This window comes from Marmota monax, unplaced genomic scaffold, assembly GCF_021218885.2.
Source record: "Marmota monax isolate L192 unplaced genomic scaffold, Marmota_monax_Labrador192_F-V1.1 WCK01_AAM20220418_F8-fsc00006, whole genome shotgun sequence".
NCBI classification, from domain to species: Eukaryota; Metazoa; Chordata; class Mammalia; order Rodentia; family Sciuridae; genus Marmota; species Marmota monax.
In genome coordinates, this window is record NW_026693712.1 from 5840511 (window position 1) to 5854534 (window position 14024).

The window sequence follows — 14024 nt, forward strand, 5'->3', positions numbered from 1 at the left end:
GATATATTTTGTAGACTTCTAGACAATAAATGCAGACTGCCAGTATCACTCATTTGCTTCTGTCTGTACTGCCATAGTTCTGGTTCTGGTTTCACTGCTTCTCTCCTGCACTCTAGTACCTTTCTGTTGACCTTTCTCTTATATTTTGCACACATAGCATCCAGGTTTATGTAGAAAGCAAAATTTTGACCATCTGATTCCTCTACCCAATATATTTTAACAATTTTTCCATAAACTAACATAGTATATATAATTATCCTAACATGGTATTCAAGGCCCTTGAAGATCTGCCCATTGTTTCTTTTTTGTCCTTACCTCCCATTCCTCCATATAGGCCCTGTACTTTGATGTACACTTGCACATTTGCCAGACATATTTGTGATTTCAAGCTTTTACTGCTTTGCTTGCTGTCACTTCTCTACTATAAATAGCTCTTCACTTGTTTCCACTACCCTTCTCTGTTTACTACTCCATTCTTCAAAACCCAGTTCAGTTCTTCAGAATGTAGGAACTTATTGTGCTTTCTTCCTGAATCACTGTACACTTGATACTGCTTATCACTTTCCAGCTTGTATTTATTTTCTTAAATTTGAGTTTTGTGGATCCTATAATATTTAGCACATAGTATAATAGTAGGCACTTAGGAAATACCAAAATCCAGTGAGCTATTTCTTTATTTCGAACGGTGAATTATGCAAGAAATGCTGTTAATGAATTTATTACTTAAACCTGTAGCTCATCAGTTTTCTAATATCTCAATCTAATTTTTAAAACTGTTATTTTATTAGACATAAAATCTTATTAAACTATTCACTACTTTTTACTTAAATCTGTATACTCCGATTTAATTAAACTAAAATTAACCATTTAAAAAAATAGTTGCCATTCAGATTTTATTATTAATGTTTTTCTCTGTCCACCTGATATTTAGGTCCTAAAAAGAGAATAAGAGAAAGTTTTTTAAAAAATAACAACAGTAGGCTCTACTCAGGCAATTTAGATATCTTTTTTGGGGGGTGAATAATATGAATGAATTCAGATTTGGGGAGCGATACTAGAGATTGAACCCAAGGGTGCTTAACCACTGAGCCACATCCCTGCTATTTTTATTTTTTGAGACAAGATCTCGCTTAGTTGCTGAGGCTGCTCTCAAACTAGCGATCATCCTGCCTCAGCCTTCCAAGCCATTGGGATTACTAGGTGTGTGCTATTGCACCCAGCTAGATGAGTTTTTGTTGTTGTTGTTGTTTAAAAAAAAAAACCTACCGGAAAAACTTCTATAAGTCATACTGTTCAAATATAAATTCAGCCCTATGTAGACTAAAAGTACATATACATCCTTAACATATCTGAATGCTATTCATTTTTGTTCTAGGATGGCTACTTTGCTCAGCAAGTTCCGAATAGACTTCTCCGATATCATGGTCCTAGGTGATATCAATACCAAACCAAAGAAAGAAAAGTAAGTTATTGGATAAATTAATCTGTACAAACATCCAATCTTTTTATGTATCAACTACACAAATAATTCAACTTCAACTAATTATTTGAGTATTTTTCCCTGCTGTTAGTTATATGTAAAGCAAACTGGTAGTTGGCATGCCAAGAGCAGATGCTGAAGTAACATCTTAGAATTTTCAGTTTTCAGAGAAGATTTCAATTACTGCTTTACATGCTTTCTGAAAATTGTTAGTGCCATAGAAATTCCAGGTGGTTCTTTAAATTTCTATTTTTCCTGCCCACATTTAACAATTCTGTGCCCACTCTTCGTACCTATTAGTTTTCACTGTTTAGTATTTTTGCTAAATAGGAGAATCTAATGATTTGATTATAATAGTTAATTCAAAATTCTAGCACAGAAAATTTCTATTCTTGGGATATTCTGCCTAGAAATGATGTATAGAGAGGTTGTTAAAATGATTGTGTTTATTTCACCAGATTATTCTTAGATAAATGTTAAATAAATGATGAAGCTGGTATAAAGATTTCATTTTAAATAGGTTTTAATCAGGGAGAGATTGCTTCCTCTTACAGAATAATATACACCAGATTTGATACTGAAAAGTATTTTTTATATTCATGGGTTATTAAAATGTCATTCATAGTCTTTCACTGTCTTTTGCCCTAGTAAGTATCATTGGATCTAGAAATTCTTAAATTTTTACTATCTACCCTTTCCTCCCTTCAGAATGTTCTACTATATTTTCTAACACTACTTGTATTCATTGGTACTTGGGAAAGCCTTGGTGTTTTGAGCAGAATAGTAAAACAATTTGTCTTCTAAGTCAAAAGAATCATTTCAGCTACTGTGGTAGAATTTTAGGTTGCAGCATGGGCACAGGGACAAAAGATTAGCTTTAGCTGCAGTTTTATTATTGTCAGTGTAGTTTTAGAGACAAAAACTATTTTCTAAATAAATTATCAATATAGATGGGGTATGGAGGGAAGCATAAAAAATAAACACCAACTTCACAAGTTATAATTTACTGTTTAAGATTTTTCTGTAATTTAAAATTCTTTTCTCTTAAGCATTGTAGCTTTTGATGAAATGATTGAGCCATATAGACTTCATGAAGATGATAAAGAACAAGATATTGCAGATAAAATGAAAGAAGATGAACCATGGCGAATAACAGACAATGAGCTTGAGCTTTATAAGACCAAGGTATTCTTTCTCTTGTGTTTTCCTTCATTAATTTTGCATGTGATTTTAAAAAAATGCTTAAAACATAAATATAAAGGCCTACATTTTGATATGAGATAAACCAGTTGTGTAAATTAAATCTAAGTGGATTTATGTGTGAATAGTAGGAGGCATCAATTTTGTTTCTAAACAGGGAAAAGATATTTTTATGACTCCATGGTTCACTTTGGTTTGTTTTTGTTTTCTTATTACTTTATAAACTATGCTAGATTGTCCTCTTTCATTTCAGACATACCGGCAGATCAGGTTAAATGAACTATTAAAGGAACATTCAAGCACAGCTAACATTATTGTCATGTAAGTAATATTTGTATTAAGATTTCCTTAGCTGTTCATTTTATGATAATGTATTTGATTAATTTCTATTAAAAGCACTTTTAGTGCTCTGTCAAGACATACTAGTTATACAAAGGAAAAACAAACTTTTAAATATACTTTGTTTTAATTGAGAAATCATTTAAGTTTGGAGAAAAGACAAAAACCTTATTTAAGTTTATATAAATCTTAAGTAATTCTTTATCATAATAAGCTAGTCTGGATTTTTTTGGTGGGCGGGGGATACCAGGAATTGAACTCGGGGGCACTCAACCACTGAGCCATATCCCCATCTCTATTTTTATATTTTATATAGAGACAGGGTCTCACTGAGTTACTTAGCTCCTCACCATTGCTGAGGCTGGCTTTAAATTTATGATCCCCCTGTGTCAGCCTCCCGAGTCACTGGGATTATACCTGTGTGCCACCATGAAGAGCTGGAATTTTTTCTTTCAAAATTCTTTAGTTTTGAAAACACTATAGCCTAGCCATTACACATGTTGGGATAGAATGGCCCCACACTAAAATTTGAACCTAGACAGCTTCCTTGTGAAAATAACTTCATACTGTTTTAAGGATTGAATTGGAATAGTGGTTCCTGTCCAAACCCACAAATCTCACACACAAACTTTACATATGGACACAATGTTTTGCATTGAATAGAGCTGCTAATGCTTACTTTGATTTCTCTACTGCAATAGGTTAGTGAGATATCACAATGAACCCGAATTTTCTCGGTCTTGGAACCTGGGAGGGTAGACGTAAGGAAAATTTAGATCTCCAAAAATCATGCCAAATGAAATGAAGTAGTACCAAAGGAATGTTAGTTTGATTAATAAGTAACACTTATTATTCCATTAAGTTCGGGTTTTGATGATGATGATCAAATACTGTATTGGAGGATGCTAAAACAGAAATTTAGAGAAAAAGTTACAAGTCAACTGGTCATTACTATATAGTCTATAAATAGAAATTAAAACTCATGTTAAAAATATGTAGCATTAATGATGTTTAAATTTTATCTATAAGTAACTTCCATTTTCTAAATTCTGATATAAACATCTATTTCTCTTAAAATAATGTTATCCTTATTTAAAAAAAGGGATAAATTTGAGATTCAGAGATAGTTTATATGTAGTAGTAGTAGTAGTAGTAAGTTTCTGCAAATAGTAGTAGTTTCTGCAAATCATTATTCCCTATCCTTATGAATAGATATTTTAAAATCTTTTGTTGAAACCTGAAAACATGAGAATAGTGACATGAAAACATTGTAGTTGATATTCCCTGTACAGAATTTCCCTGTACTCAGAATTATTCTGTAATTGTAGTAATTTCTAGTTACTGTTTTTGTTGTTGTTGTTTTTGGTACTGGGAATTGAATCCAGGGCGACTTAACCCCTGAGCCATACCTCTCAGCCCTTTTTATTTTTTTATTTTGAGACAGGTTCTTCCTAAGTTGCTTAGGGACTCGCTAAATTGCTAAGACTGGCCTCGAACTTGCCATTTTTTTGCCTAGTCTTCATAGTCACTGAGATTACAGGTGTAATCTCAGCTCTAGTTACTGTTAGTATTGTTAATTTATAACATTTGTTACATTTTCTCCTCAATTTAAAAGCATCACTCAACATCCTCTTTCTTTTTGATCCCAGGAGTCTCCCAGTTGCTCGTAAAGGTGCTGTGTCTAGCGCCCTCTACATGGCATGGTTAGAAGCTCTATCGAAGGACCTCCCACCAATCCTCCTAGTTCGTGGGAATCATCAGAGTGTCCTTACCTTCTATTCTTAAGTGTTCTACACAATGGACTGCTCCCAGAATGGTACTTCAGTGCCTAGTGAAGTGACTGAAATCTTCAATGACACATTAACATCACAATGGCAAACTGTGACTTTTCTTTCACTATTTCATTAATTTGAAAGCACACAGGAAAGTTGCTCCAGTGATAAGTGTATGGAGACTTCAGTTGTAGTCAATTCTGTATCTCAGTCTTAATGATGATTCTTGTTGGACTGAAGTTCATATGAAAGTAAAGTTTTCCCTTGCTACTTGAATAGCAATAAAAGTGTGTTATTTTTTGATTGATTAAAGGAGTTATAAAAAGCCTTTAGCCTTGAGGTGCCTTCTGAAATTAACCAAATTTCATCCATATATATCCTCTTTTATAAATTTATAGAATGTCAAACTTTGCCTTTGGATATTATTTTATTTCTAGTCTCACCATAAAACAAAATGGACACTGCTTTTCATCTTCCATTGACCAATTAATGTTGAGTACTGTATGTTTTCTATTACTTTTGTAAAAGTATCTGTTAGATATTAAATGTGAGAATTAGGGCAAGCTAATGAAAAATGGGGAAAAAAGTGGGGTCAGTAACCAAAAAGTAAACCTCAATGTTAGATTTATGAAAGTATATATAAATGTAGAGCTAGGGGAAAAGGCTCAAAATACCTTGTTTAATTCCCAATTGACTGTTGTTGTTTTTTTTTTTTTTTAACCTTAAAAGGTTGAAGATTTACCCAGTACTTCTATATACCATGATGAAAATTCACATGTTATTCTTTAAATAAAAATCCTCAAGATCATTTGTATTTAAGAGAGATCTGTCCTAATTTAAAAATTTCTCTCAAATCTGAGGGACTTTTAAGAAATGCTTACAGATATTTCTGGAGGAAATTTAGACAAAACAATGTCATTTAATAGAATATTTCAATAAACACTATGGAATTTTACTATACTGTACCATCCTTTATAAATCCATTAAAATAATGTTTCACCAAATGGTTAAATGGACCACTGATTTATTAGTGAAATGTTTTTAGGCTTAATTCATTTGATTGTCAAGTACACTTAGTCTTAATACACTCAGGTTTGAACAGATTATTCTGAACATTAAAATTTAATCCATTCTTAATACTTTAAAACTTTTGTGTTAAGAAAAACTGCCAGTTTGTGCGTTTGAAATGTCTCTTGACATCATAGTCTACTAGTACAATTTGACAGTGCGTATGTACTGTTACTAAAAGCTTTATAAATAGTTATTAATGTGAAAGTTTTTTATTTTTGTTTTTGTTTTTTTATTCAAGGAAGGATTTCCTAAAAACATTTCAAGGGATTTATGTCTACATATCTGTATGTGTGTGTGTATATGTATATGCATACACAGATACCTATGTGTATATGTAATGAAATTTGTGTTGCTGGTGTTTTGCATTTTAAAGTGATCGAGATTCATTGTATTAAACTTTTTTGGTTTTAGTAAACATGTTCAAAATCAAATTGACAGATTACAGGTTTCATAGAGAACAAAGCTGATCATTTGAAGGGCATAGTGTAACTTCACACAACTATCATCCAGTTAGAAAATGGTGAACATTTCATCTAAAGTACTTTTCAGTGGGTTCATTGTTGAGTTTCAGTGGTGGGGAATTTATGCAGGTTCTTGTGAATCTTGTTAGAAATCTATAAAATTATTTTCAGTGCTGCAGTATTTTTGCTGCATGAGTATGAACTGAATTAATAAAAATTGGAACTCTGATAATTCAAATTCAGAATATTAAGAAAAGGAAGTAATCACTTTTCTAAAAATTATTTCCTACATTATAACTCCCAGCATTGTTCAATTTATTGCAGGTTTTGCAGTGTTGGGGGGAGACAGTAGAAATGTCACATTGTTCAGTAAATAATATCATGTGTGAACTTTTTAAACGGATAATAGGGCATGGCCTGAGTGCTGCTAATTTGAAATATGCACAGGTACACTTATTTTGTTTTGTTTTTGTTTTTCCCATTCAGGAAAACAACATTGTACTCTGTTCTACAGGAACCAAATGTCATGCATCATACATGTGTGTATAAAGTACATAAAATATATCTAAATATGCATAATGTGGGGAGGGTAATATTGTCTGTGAAATAATGTAAGAAGCTTTTCACTTAAAAAAAAAAAAAATCATTACTTTCACTTAACACTAGACACCAGGTCAAAAACTTTCAAAAATTATTGTAGTGCTCAAAAAATTTTTTAGCAGTTCTTGAGATGCTCACTAGTGTTGACACTGTTTTACTTTATTTATGCTGATTTTGATTATTTGAATGCCAAAATTTTTTTTTAGTCTAATCATTGGTTATAATTACACAGGGACATTGGAATTAATTATTCCCATAGGTAAGAATGCAATGGGTTTAGAGAGAATGTTGGTGTTAAGCTGATTTATTAACAGTTAATTAAAATCAAATATTTATTTGTTACATTGTTTCCTTTGTATTTTAGATTTCCTTTTACATCCTTTTTATATTGCTTTCTGACATTACATGTTTTTTAAGACTATGGAAATAAATAATTTAAAGATTTGAGCTCTGGTGGATGATTATCTACTAAGTTTGAAAATGTAATATTTTGATAACACTGTACTATAACTGTCACACAAATGCTTTTCTAATGTTTTAACCTTGAGTATTGCAGTGCTGCTTTGTAAAGAGGTTACTGCAATAAAGGAAGTGGATTCATTAAAACTATTTAAAGTCTACTCTTGTATTTTTACCAGTTTTATAAATCTATGCCAGCTTTGATTTCATCTTATTTCATTAATATCTGAATTTTTAAAATGATTTTTACCTTATTATTCATGCCTTGGAAAAGTTGTTTGTATTCATTCTCTCTCCTTATGCCTGTGGAATAATCAGTATTGATACTGTGACTGAATTGTTTTCAGTACAGTAATATTATGATTTTTTTAAAAAATGACTTAGCTTTTCTAATTCTGCTTTGGGGCCAAATCCCTCATTTATGAATGAGGAATGAAAAGATTAAAAGGGATTCATAGCCCTTGAATTTAATCTCATTCTTTTTTTCCTAAGATTTCTTTGCTAAGCTGATTTTCCCTTTTTCATTTGAACCCTTCAATAATTATGTTACATATGCAGAATAGTTATTCATCTTTTACTCTGGAGAAAGCAGGTTGGAGAAATTTAGGAGGTTTCCCTAGGCCATGGTAAATCAGCAAAGGATATTTGCCTAGAACCCAGATCTAATTTCCAGGGGCTTTTCCAGTATGCTTTCACTGCTGCCTGATCTATGTTAGATAATTGGGATAGATAGTTATTTCTAAGCTACTTACCCTATGGTGCTCAAGTAGTGCAAATAACAGCACATATAGATGGGTTACAGACTGCCCTAAGAGATGTGAAACCAAGTGTAAAGTCCACTGTATGATCTTTGTTCTTAATAAATAAGCTTCTATTCAGGCCAGTTTACTCCCTTTTATGGGAACCCGAAAGAATTCAAAGGCAACTGTGAATTTTACATTTACTAATTTCAGATCATCCAACAATTTTCAAAACAGGAATATATCCTGGAGCCAACAGGTTTTTGTTATTCATTCACTATGAAGAAAAAATTATTTTTTCCCCCTGTTTTTGTACTAACAGTATATTTGTAGAGTTAAAAGAAATAGATAATAATATTTAGCTCTTTGGGTAAAGACAGTACAAGTCCTGGGATACACTTAGTAGTAAGTTTGATTTAGTTTAGTTCAGATTGTAAATATATAAAACATGTTGGTGTGTTAACCAGTTTAATATTGGGGTGGGGGGAGAGTACTCAAATATCTAGCTGATGGCCTTCTATAGATTTGGTAGCAGTGGTCACAGACCCGTTTCAAATGTGTGGTAGTCTATTAAATGCTAGCTTTAGAACTTCAGCCTATTCCCCACTCCTTATGTCTAACTTGAATTTTATGTTAGACAAAGGATTAGAAACTTGTAGGAAAAATGTGAGTGCCTCTGAATGTGTGGCCTTACCTCTAGCTATGTTCCTTACAGATCAATAACCCATTCATTCCTTCAAAATAATCTTTTTTTAATATTTTTTTTTTAGTTATAGGTGGACACAATATATTTATTTTTTTATTTTATGTAGTGCTGATGATTGAACCCAGTGCCTCATGCATCCTAGGCAAGCTCTCTACCTCTGAGCCACAACCCCAGCCCCTAAAATAATATTGTGTCAGCATATAGTTCTTTACACAATTGATATATGAGTACAATTGCCAATATATTCTACCCAGAGCCAAAGTGAAAATAAACTTACATTTTTTAAATCCAGAAATAGAGTCAGTGATCCATGGATACTGGATATAAAAACTTGATTCAGTGCTTATCAGAATTTTATAGAATACTGCTGAAATGATGGAGAATTGTTGAGATTTTTGTCCTAGAAGAGTTAAAGAAAAGCAATTTATAAAGTAACTTTATATTCAGATCTTTAATATCAAATAATACCCAAAAAAGACAGTTTTAAATTACACAGGCAATATTCATATTTACATAGGTACATATAATAGCATGTAACTACTGTAAGTTTTAACTACCTGTGTTCTTAAATTTTAAAATTAAGCTCCAATTAAACCATGTGAAATTTACATCAACACTTCTAAACTTACAGGTGTATGAAAAGTAAAGGATTTTTAAAAGAGGTACTCATAACTTAGAAAGTAACAATCCATAAGAGTTTTTCTGAGTAAAGAGTAAGCTTCAGATTAAGTCTGATAGTTTTGCTTAAACCATGAAAATGCTTTGAGTTCCTAAAATATGTTACTGATTAAGAAAAAAAAAATAGGAATGAGGGAGAAGGCTGGTGGCAGGGGATGGAAAGGTATGCTCCAAGAAGAGATTCATGGATTGTAAAAAACATTTGTCTTTAAATAAAAGTCTCAGGCAAATTTCCTTTTGGGGAACAGCAAATTGAAGAATTGAAGTCACTGTTTTCTCTTGAATTTTTAAAAACTATTGACCCAATCAGTATCTTTTATTAGCTACATGTCCCAATCTCAGAACTATAACCTGTATCTTAAAAATAATCTATTTTTCTATGTTTTTTTTTTGTCAGTGAAGGTAATCCCTTGTTTACTTTCTATGCACCTGTGAGGTTAGCATTGTTGACATAAATTTATCTTTTTTTTTTTTTTTTGAAAAGTGATGGTAAGGAAGCACAGGTGTGTTATGTATTAAAACATCGATTAGAACAAGGTTTTCAAACACTAGTGTATATCAGAATCAACTGGAAAGCATATTCACATACTTTATTGCTGGTGGTATGTCTTGGTGGTAGATTGCCTGCTTTACATGTGCAAGACACTGGATTCAACTCCCAGCACTGCAAAAAGCAAACTTTTTTTTTTTTTCCTGTCACATAATCTCTGTGCTAAGTGAAAGTCATCACCTTTGCTGTTGTTTCAATATAACCCCTTCTTTGGGGTTGCTTTTGCCCTTTTTTCCATGGTACACCTGTATTTCCATCTTCCTTAGCAGCACCTGTGAATTCTAATGCTCATTGTTTTCATTTTTTTTGTTAGTTAGGTCTTAGTTAATGGCAGGAACAGAACCCAAAGCAGGCTAACACAACAATGAAGTCCAGGGAGGCAAATGACTTCAGGGAATTAGCTAGTAGGAGAAGGGACCCAGCGCACCACATCACTAGGGCTCTGTGTCTACTTTCCTTCTCTAATTTGCCCCTCAAGGCTTGACTTAATTCTCAAAATGAACTGTCACCACACGCTTGCTTAATGGTTTCTGAACCAAACTCAGTCCCAGGAGTTTAGCAACAACTGAAGTAAAAAGTTGATGTGCCTCAATAAGCTTTGGCAGGATAAGACTAGGGAAGGGCCCCAGTGGATTCAGTTTAGGAATTATGATCCCTCTGATTCAGTCACGTAATTGATTAGGCACGAATCTTGTGCCCACTTGACATAGAGTGGATTCTCTATAAAAATTAGGATTTGGGGGCTGGGGTTGTGGCTCAGCAGTAGAGTGATTGCCTAGCATATGCTAGGCCCTGGGTTCAATCCTCAACACCACATAAAAATAAATAAAGTATTGTGTCCACCTACAACTAAAAAATAAGTATATATTAAAAAATGAGGATTGTTGAAAAGAAGGAAGAGACTGGGAAGATTAAACTTAATAGACACCTGTGACTTGTTACTCCTGGGATTGCTCTAAATAATAATGCTGCTCCATGTTCAACTGAATATAGGAGAAAATTTCAGTTGTCTATCTCCTTGGAAATATAGTTACAGATACTTGTCTGAATCCAGAATATTTATGATGTTCAAGCCCAAATATGGCTCTTCATAATCCTATGAATGGCTGAGTATTTTCACCTCAATACAACTTATAATGACATAATTATAAAATGTCTCTGAGTACCAGATATTTGGCATTTAATTTAGCTATGAGGTAGATTCTGTGAAACTAGATCGTAGTGCAAAGCTCTAGTATCCAGATTCAGAGAGTGTAGCTAGGCCCTGTGCTCTTAACTACTCAGCTAGACTGCTCCCAGCTTACCTAGAATTATGGAGCACACCAAGTGAGAGTCATTATAAGAACACTCAGCAGGAAAGATGAGACCTGACCTTAACGTGAGTTCATGGTCAGTCACTGCCTATCCAGAGTTGGCTCTCTGGTCAGCCCTCATCATTGTCTTCTACAGCTGTGTGTTGTAGGAAGGATTCCGTCCCTGAGCTTCACACTGGCTGTTACTATGGTCCAGAGGTCTCATGACTACTCAAGAAGTCCCAGAATCTTGTTCCCTCCAAGCTAGAGTTTTGTCTGCTAAACAAAGGCTCAACTAATCAGCTGTCAGCTTGCTTGGATGTTTTAGGACTAATATGCAACTCCACAATTTTGGAAGCCTGATCCTTGATCTACATTCTAACCTCGCAATTATTCTAACAGGACTTAACATGTTTATTACAGAATTATACACACTATATAACAATTATAACACAAGATGGAAATTTTACATATCACATTAACAATATTTCATCCTTCTCACAATGAAATATCTTTATGTGTCCCCCCATCAGTTAATCCAAAAATTATTTTAGGGTCATATACTATGAATATACTTTAAACATAACATTAGATTGTAAATCTAACAATAGAAGCTAAAAACTCCTTATTTACTGAGAAAAGATACAAGAACTGTTAACTCATGTCTCCATGTAAAATAATATGGCTTTCCTAAAGAATGGAAGTAATTTATTGGCTTTAGGAACCAAAACATCAGTGCAGCTCCAAATAGAAGTAATAAACTTATTCTCTTATACTGTCATTTATTATTCTAACATTACCTATTATAACTATAAAGATAATTCTTACCCTCTTTACATAAAAATCTCTGCCTCATGCTTTTTATCTTTAGCCTAATTCCAACTCTTAATTTGTTTGTTCATTCAAGTCATGAAATCAAATTGGGTCATCACCAAATTAGATGACCAAACAGATACAAATACAACAGCTCTTTCAGCAAATTTGTATTTTATATTGGAGATACTGGATTCATTCTGTGCATAGCAAGATTTTAAATATACTCAAAAATACATTAGAACTTCAACAAATATACTCACCCATGAGCCTCATCTTCTTCTTCTAGTTGGACTATGAATACTATAGCAACTGATAAATCAGCCCAATTTTGCCTCCACCTATTATTTCCCTCGGCAATGCAAGAGCCTATGCTGGTTATCAGCTGTACTTCATTCCAGAACTACAGAAGTAGCAGGATTTTTTTTTTAACCTGCTTCTACCCATTAATTAAAGATAAGAAAACAATCCAAACATTAATAAAATATGCACTATTACCATGCTAGTCACCTGCACTTCAACAGAATGACATAAAAAAGCTCACATTTTCTACCTCAAGTCAACTACGATTAATAATTGGTACTAATCAACCACATACAGCATTTCTCCATAACTGCACACATATATATTTTAAAGCTATACTACTTGTATGCTCAAGTTCTATTATCCATAACCTTAACAACAAACAAGATATTCCAAAAATAGATCTCTTTAAAGACATACCATTTTTCACTTCCTCATTAATTTTGAAAGCCTAGCACTTACAGGTATACCCTTACAGGCTTTTATTCCAAAGATCTAATCATTGAGTCTTCAACTATGTTGTAAGCAACACCTGATCCCTATTAATGACCCTCACTGCTATTTCCTAAGAGATGTCTATGGCACAAACATTCTATTTGTACTTCTAGGACAACCCTGATTTCTATACTTAGTTAACATGAACGAGCTCCTGCCCCAGTAAGTTAAATCAAATATCTTGTAATTGATAGCACTTTTGCTGAATTTTTCATTTCCAACAATTTTATTCCTATAAACAAGCCCCAATTAACTGTACCATTTTACCTAAAAATATCAGCCTTTGCTGTAACTAATTTAGGTTTCACTTTAGCAACTGAACCAACCTAGCAATGCCTAACTTTAAAGATTATACTTCTCACCTCTAAATTCTCAAGTCTCAGCTGGGCACGGTGGTACATGCCTATAATCCCAGCAGCTCTGGAGGCTGAGGCAGGAGAATCACAAGCTCAAAATCAGCCTCAGCAATGGTGAGGTGCTATGCAACTCAGTGAAACCCTGTCTCTAAATAAAATACAAAATAGGGCTGGGGATGTGGCTCAGTGGTCAAGTGCCCCCCGCCACCGAAAAAAAAATAAAAAATAAATGTAAATTCTCAAGTCTCTTAAAATTGTTCCTAACCATGTTCACCACTTATTGCCATTCACAAAATTATCAGCAACTCAAAATACACCATATACTCTTTTAGATCTGATCTGATTAGAAAAAGCTTTGAAAATTATTCACCACCTTCAAATAGCAGTTTTGACAACTATTTCTGACCTAAAGAGATTAGTCAAACTGCATTACTTTGTGTGTGTTGGGTGGAGGCAATGAGGGACATACTGGGTATTCAACCTATAAGTGTGCTATCATACACTGAGCTACTCCCTTAGCCCTTTACTTCATCAGTGGTAGTGGTAGTAGACCCCAGGGTCTCACTAAATTGCCCAAGCTGGCCTCAAACTTGAGATCCTCCTATCTCAGCCTTCAGGGTAGCTAGGATTATAGGCGAGCACCACTGACCTATTTCTTTTTTCTTTTTTTTTTTTTTTTTTTGATACCAAGGGTACTAAACCACTGAGT

General features: G+C 33.4%; 1 protein-coding gene across 2 annotated transcripts in view; it reads left to right on the forward strand.

Moving 5' to 3' along the window:
• Positions 1-7532, forward strand: part of Slc12a2 (solute carrier family 12 member 2) — a 100706-nt gene extending 93174 nt beyond the window's left edge. For both annotated transcript variants that reach the window (XM_046460150.2, XM_046460149.2), the window contains 4 exons: positions 1376-1462; positions 2530-2665; positions 2934-3001; positions 4669-7532. In XM_046460150.2, the coding sequence (XP_046316106.1) occupies positions 1376-1462; positions 2530-2665; positions 2934-3001; positions 4669-4804 (427 nt within the window). In that variant the 3' untranslated portion in view covers positions 4805-7532. The remainder of the gene's footprint in view (positions 1-1375; positions 1463-2529; positions 2666-2933; positions 3002-4668) is intronic.
• The last annotated feature ends 6492 nt before the right edge of the window (positions 7533-14024 follow it).